Consider the following 6,572-nt stretch of genomic DNA (forward strand, 5'->3'; position numbering starts at 1 on the left):
AAGCCAGTACATGTCCAGGCCAGTCTGAAGTTTCCTAGAGAGCATTTGGATGATCCATAAGAAGATTGGGAGAATGTCATATGGTCAGATGAAACCATCTGGTAAAAACTCAACTCGTCGTGTTTGGAGGACAAAGAATGCTGAGTTGCATCCAAAGAACACCATACCTACTGTGAAGCATGGGGGTGGAAACATCATGCTTTGGGGCTGTTTTTCTGCAAAGGGACCAGGACGACTGATCCGTGTAAAGGAAAGAATGAATGGGGCCATGTATCATGAGATTTTGAGTGAAAACCTCCTTCCATCAGCAAGGGCATTGAAGATGAAACGTGGCTGGGTCTTTCAGCATGACAATGATCCCAAACGACATAGTATACTGTACGCATATTTTACATGGGTACAATGTCAGTGTGAGTAACAGGACTAGCCTGGAACTGGGCTCTCAGAGCAGAGTAATAAACACCGTGCCAGCAGTTTCTAACTGCACACAGAATACAGGTCTGGTACAGCAGTATAGCTGGGGGAAAGACAGCCAAGCACTTATTTTCTCTCCCTTATTTCCAGATAAGAACTCGAAGAGAGCCCACAAACTGGGTGCTGCGTGGCACTAGCTTAATAAAAGGAGCAGAAAGCAATGCTCTTGGGCCATTTACGAATCTGTTTCTGCTGACCGGTTGAATTCCTCCTCCTGCCCTATTGAATTCCTCCTCCTGCCCTACCTCTTTCTCTCTTCTCCTCCTGCCCTACCTCTTTCTCTCTTCTCCTCCTGCCCTACCTCTTTTTCCTGCCCTACCTCTTTCTCTCTTCTCCTCATGCCCTTCCTCTTTCTCTCTTCTCCTCCTGCCCTACCTCTTTCTCTCTTCTCCTCCTGCCCTACCTCTTTCTCTCTTCTCCTCCTGCCCTACCTCTTTCTCCTCCTGCCCTACCTCTTTCTCTCTTCTCCTCCTGCCCTACCTCTTTTTCCTGCCCTACCTCTTTCTCTCTTCTCCTCATGCCCTTCCTCTTTCTCTCTTCTCCTCCTGCCCTACCTCTTTCTCTCTTCTCCTCCTGCCCTACCTCTTTCTCTCTTCTCCTCCTGCCCTACCTCTTTCTCTCTTCTCCTCCTGCGCTACCTCTATTTCTCCTCCTGCCCTACCTCTTTCTCTCTTCTCCTCCTGCGCTACCTCTTTCTCTCTTCTCCTCCTGCGCTACCTCTATTTCTCCTCCTGCCCTACCTCTTTCTCTCTTCTCCTCCTGCGCTACCTCTTTCTCTCTTCTCCTCCTGCCCTACCTTTTTCTCTCTTCTCCTCCTGCCCTACCTCTTTCTCTCTTCTCCTCCTGCGCTACCTCTATTTCTCCTCCTGCCCTACCTCTTTCTCTCTTCTCCTCCTGCGCTACCTCTTTCTCTCTTCTCCTCCTGCGCTACCTCTTTCTCTCTTCTCCTCCTGCGCTACCTCTTTCTCTCTTCTCCTCCTGCCCTACCTCTTTCTCTCTTCTCCTCCTGCCCTACCTCTTTCTCCTCCTGCCCTACCTCTTTCTCTCTTCTCCTCCTGCCCTACCTCTTTCTCCTCCTGCCCTACCTCTTTCTCTCTTCTCCTCCTGCGCTACCTCTTTCTCTCTTCTCCCCCTGCGCTACCTCTTTCTCCTCCTGCGCTACCTCTTTCTCTCTTCTCCTCCTGCCCTACCTCTTTCTCTCTTCTCCTCCTGCGCTACCTCTTTCTCTCTTCTCCTCCTGCCCTACCTCTTTCTCTCTTCTCCTCCTGCGCTACCTCTTTCTCTCTTCTCCTCCTGCCCTACCTCTTTCTCTCTTCTCCTCCTGCCCTACCTCTTTCTCTCTTCTCCTCCTGCGCTACCTCTATTTCTCCTCCTGCCCTACCTCTTTCTCTCTTCTCCTCCTGCGCTACCTCTTTCTCTCTTCTCCTCCTGCGCTACCTCTTTCTCTCTTCTCCTCCTGCGCTACCTCTTTCTCTCTTCTCCTCCTGCCCTACCTCTTTCTCTCTTCTCCTCCTGCGCTACCTCTTTCTCTCTTCTCCTCCTGCCCTACCTCTTTCTCTCTTCTCCTCCTGCCCTACCTCTTTCTCCTCCTGCCCTACCTCTTTCTCTCTTCTCCTCCTGCCCTACCTCTTTCTCCTCCTGCCCTACCTCTTTCTCTCTTCTCCTCCTGCGCTACCTCTTTCTCTCTTCTCCCCCTGCGCTACCTCTTTTTCCTCCTGCGCTACCTCTTTCTCTCTTCTCCTCCTGCCCTACCTCTTTCTCTCTTCTCCTCCTGCGCTACCTCTTTCTCTCTTCTCCCCCTGCGCTACCTCTTTCTCCTCCTGCCCTACCTCTTTCTCTCTTCTCCTCCTGCCCTACCTCTTTCTCTCTTCTCCTCCTGCCCTACCTCTTTCTCTCTTCTCCCCCTGCGCTACCTCTTTCTCCTCCTGCCCTACCTCTTTCTCTCTTCTCCTCCTGCCCTACCTCTTTCTCTCTTCTCCTCCTGCCCTACCTCTTTCTCTCTTCTCCTCCTGCCCTACCTCTTTCTCCTCCTGCCCTACCTCTTTCTCTCTTCTCCTCCTGCCCTACCTCTTTCTCTCTTCTCCTCCTGCCCTACCTCTTTCTCTCTTCTCCTCCTGCCCTACCTCTTTCTCTCTTCTCCTCCTGCCCTACCTCTTTCTCCTCCTGCCCTACCTCTTTCTCTCTTCTCCTCCTGCCCTACCTCTTTCTCTCTTCTCCTCCTGCCCTACCTCTCTCTCTCACTCTCTCCTTTTCCTCTTTCTTTCTTCCTCAATGCTTTTCTCATCTGTTGATCAGCCCCACCAAACATGTGCTCTTTCACTTCCACTTCTCCTGTTGCACACATTGGGCACAAATGTTATATTCAAGTTATTTCTGCATTAAAAGGGAAGAGTGTAAATTTACTCGGAACCAGTTATATATTAATCTGTACATAAACTAAAGAGACTGATGTCATGTATCCTAGGGCAGCTACAGGCTACATGGAAAAACACTAACAGGTGCTGTTATTCAGTTGTCATTGTCTGTATTCCCCAGACTGTGGCTGCATACAAAAGGTGTGTGTGTGTGTGCCTGTGTGCCTTTGTGTGTATATGGATGCATGTGTGTGTGCGTGATTGCACATGGCGGTTTAGAGCAAGAATGTGCAAGCCTGGGTCTGTGCTCGGCCATGTGATATTATTTGGAAAGACTGAGTCAAACAGCCAAACACATGACAAGAGAATGCATGTGTTCGGGGAGAGGACAGATGTGATCGGGGAGAGAACGCATGTGATCGGGGAGAGAATGCATGTGATCGGGGAGAGAATGCATGTGATCAGGGAGAGAATGGATGTGATCGGGGAGAGAACGGATGTGATCGGGAAGAGAATGCATGTGATCGGGGAGAGAATGCATGTGATCGGGAAGAGAATGCATGTGATCGGGGAGAGAACGGATGTGATCGGGGAGAGAACGGATGTGATCGGGGAGAGAATGGATGTGATCGGGGAGAGAATGGATGTGATCGGGGAGAGAACGGATGTGATCGGGGAGAGAACGGATGTGATCGGGGAGAGAACGGATGTGATCGGGGAAAGAACGGATGTGATCGGAGAGAGAACGGATGTGATCGAAGAGAGTCTAGATGTTTTACAGACAATGACAAAAGCGCAGCGCTGATCTAACAAAAAGCAGCCTGCATTCTGTTACTAATGAATGTTGTTATTGATGTGTCCTCCACTTAATCCACCAAGCTTATTAGAGCTGAGAGGAGAAGACAACCTTCTCCTGGTTGGCCCTGGGCCGAGCCTCAGTCGGAACTATTAAAACGTGTATTATTACTGAGAGGTAGGTGGGCTGGTGGCAGTCAGTGACATACACAGACGGGATGATTTAAGGAGAACGAGAAAAAACAAATTAGACTATTCAATCTAGACTAAAAGACGAAGAAGAGAATAGAAGAAAGGCCTCTGGCTAAACGCTGTCTGTCTGTCTGTCTGTCGAGTTCAACACTGAACAACAGTATCTGCCATGATGATCATAAACATACACAGACAGAATTACCTCTAGGATGCCCTCACAACTATTCCACTTGATCTGGCATGAGCAAATCAACACATACACACACATATACAAAGACAAGGTTAAATGAATGAGGTGAAAAGTTTGGAACAGTGGGCCATTTTCGCACTGTGACCCACACAGAGAAATAGTGAATTTGATTAAAGAGAGACACCAGGTCGATCAAAATGTCAAACTAAGCTTACCGAAGTAGTCTGCCTTTGGCTGGGCGTCCATCTCCTTCTCCAGACGCTTGGTCAGGGCTTCTAATTTGATCTCGGCGGCAGACGGCCCCTGCTCTGGCTGGACATGGAGAGTCTGGCAGGGCAGTTTGAGAGACTGGGGCTGGTGTTGGAGCTGGCAAGCCTCACCACCAGAGGACAGCTGGCTGTCTAGGCCAGAGGGCACATCCACCCCCATGGCCACTTGCCTGCCCTGGGCCTGGCCTATACCTTGACCCTGGCCAAAGCTTCTAGAGACACTGGTTCCAGAGGGAGAGGCAGAGGCAGGGAAGTAAGCTCCAGTAGTGACTTTGGGCTGGGCTGTCTCAGATGGGTGTACAGGTGGGGTTGGGACAGCCCCTTGAGCAGGGGTGGGGCTGGGGGTGAGAACCACAGGACTCTGAGAGAGCCCGTTCTGGCGTAGATTTCCCTGGTTGGCGGTTGGTCTTGGGGCCATGCAGGGTGCTGCTGAGTAAGGGCCTGTTGGCGGTGTAACAGGGGCAGGTTGTGGAGACAGATGCTGGTACAGGTCAGCTCCGCCAGTGAAGGCACTCAGAGGGAGCGGTGCAATCAGCTCTGGGTTCCCCAAGCTCCGCATCCAGTCTGCTGCAGCCCCAGCCACCATGGGGGGTCTCTGCCGCACTAGTAGAGTGGCAGCCTTGCTCTGGTGCAGTCTAGTGGGGCTCGGAGATGGTAGGCTGTCGGAGAAGGAGGGAGATGGTGAGTGGTGTGGGGGCTGCTGAGGTGGGCTGCACATAAGCCCTGATGATCCACCAGGGCTGGAAGAGTAAGAGGCCCAAGTGACAGAGGGACTGGCAGGGTGACCAGAAGCATGTGTGGGTGCATTCCCTGGGCTGGTGGGACTCAAGGCGTGGTGGTAAGAATGCGGCTCAAAACGGTCCTTGTTATCGTAATTGTTTCCGTAGCTGTATGGCTGTTGACTGGGTGAATGGTGTTTCAGAGCGTCATAGGGAGCGTACTGACTCGCGCCACTGGCGGTGCCTGGCAAAGGGCCAGAGAGTATGGGAGGCTTGGCCGCAGCTTCTCCTGCCTGTCTGTAGCTATTGATAGGCGGCCTGTCTTTGGTGTAAAACGTGCTGTCTGCCGCTCTGTTTTGACCCCCGTTCATTCTCACTGCCAAATTGTTTTTGGCTATTTCCTCTTGCTGTTTCTGTATGTGGATTTTTGTCATTTTGGAGGCAAAAACCCTCCTGGTTTCTTCAAAGTCGGAGTTGTTCCCTGCATCCCTCTTCATTCGGAACAACCCGTCCCTAGATGCCTCATACATATTGAGGTCTTCTAAAAATTTACTTGCCTCAAGATCCAAATCGTCGTATTTATCCATCTTGAAGTGAATTACAAAATGTGTATAAACTATGATCTGATTTAAGATTCGAGCCACAACTGTCACAAAAAAAGTTCTGTCCAAAATAAAATAAAAAGTAGGCTAGCCAATAAAAACAATGTTAATCACAGTAAACAATTGAAACGAAAGGATTAAATCCAAACCCTCGTCACTCTCGAAGTAAAAGATTACCAAGCTTCTGTCCAGTCCAGGCAGCGGAGAGAGAGCACTGTCAAGCGGTATTCTGACGTGAAGATCCCGACCTGAAGTTGAATTAGTTTCTCCCGTAATGTGTTAGCTATCCTGCGGAAGCAATTATGCCTAGGCCTACTCCGGAATGGACAAAGATCCGAATAATAGCGAGAAGAAGCTCCGTTCTCTCCTCCGTGAGCCAGCTGACTCTGCTCGCAACAGGATACTGTCTGTTTATAAAGTCAGATCAGATAGCCTACGACCCCAGCCTGCGCCCCCTTTCCGAACTTCACAGCCGAAGCATCCATTAAAAAAACGTTGTTTGCAACTTTGTAGCGAGTGCATGCGTTCCAAACTTTTCCCGCGAGTTGCTAAACAAATTCCAGTGGGGTCCTATCACAACGCTAATTTAGCTCGCCTATAATTGAACAGTTATTACAAGTGCGTACGGCAAAATATACTGAACTAAAGCAAACGTCTTGCTCCGAATGTGGATAGTGTGGAGTCGACCGTGGGATTAGGGAGCGCTGTTTGTTTTTAAAGTCGCAGTGTTCACTTCATTCTGGGGTAGATTTTGAGTCACGATATCCGGACCCCCAGATAACTCAAGGCACATAGCATAACAAACATTTACCTTTAGGCTATGTTCTTTCTTTCTTTTTATCACACATTGTTTATTGATATACTTACTTTATACCCACAATCTCTTTGGCTACCTTGTTGGTGCAGAACCAACTGAATTAAAGTTCATTATGAATCAACAGTGTAATAGCTAAGGAATCATGTAGGGCTACAACGTG

At 49.7% G+C, this 6,572-nt stretch overlaps 1 protein-coding gene across 1 annotated transcript in view; it reads right to left on the bottom strand.

Moving 5' to 3' along the window:
• LOC110539285 (Wilms tumor protein 1-interacting protein-like) overlaps positions 1 to 6,300 on the bottom strand; it is a 33,692-nt gene extending 27,392 nt beyond the window's left edge. Inside the window, exon 1 of the mRNA XM_036943662.1 lies at positions 4,221 to 6,300. Coding sequence (XP_036799557.1) covers positions 4,221 to 5,580 — 1,360 coding nt within the window. The 5' untranslated portion in view covers positions 5,581 to 6,300. The remainder of the gene's footprint in view (positions 1 to 4,220) is intronic.
• Positions 6,301 to 6,572: the final 272 nt, after the last annotated feature.

This window comes from Oncorhynchus mykiss, chromosome 2 (genome assembly GCF_013265735.2).
Source record: "Oncorhynchus mykiss isolate Arlee chromosome 2, USDA_OmykA_1.1, whole genome shotgun sequence".
NCBI lineage: Eukaryota > Metazoa > Chordata > Actinopteri > Salmoniformes > Salmonidae > Oncorhynchus > Oncorhynchus mykiss.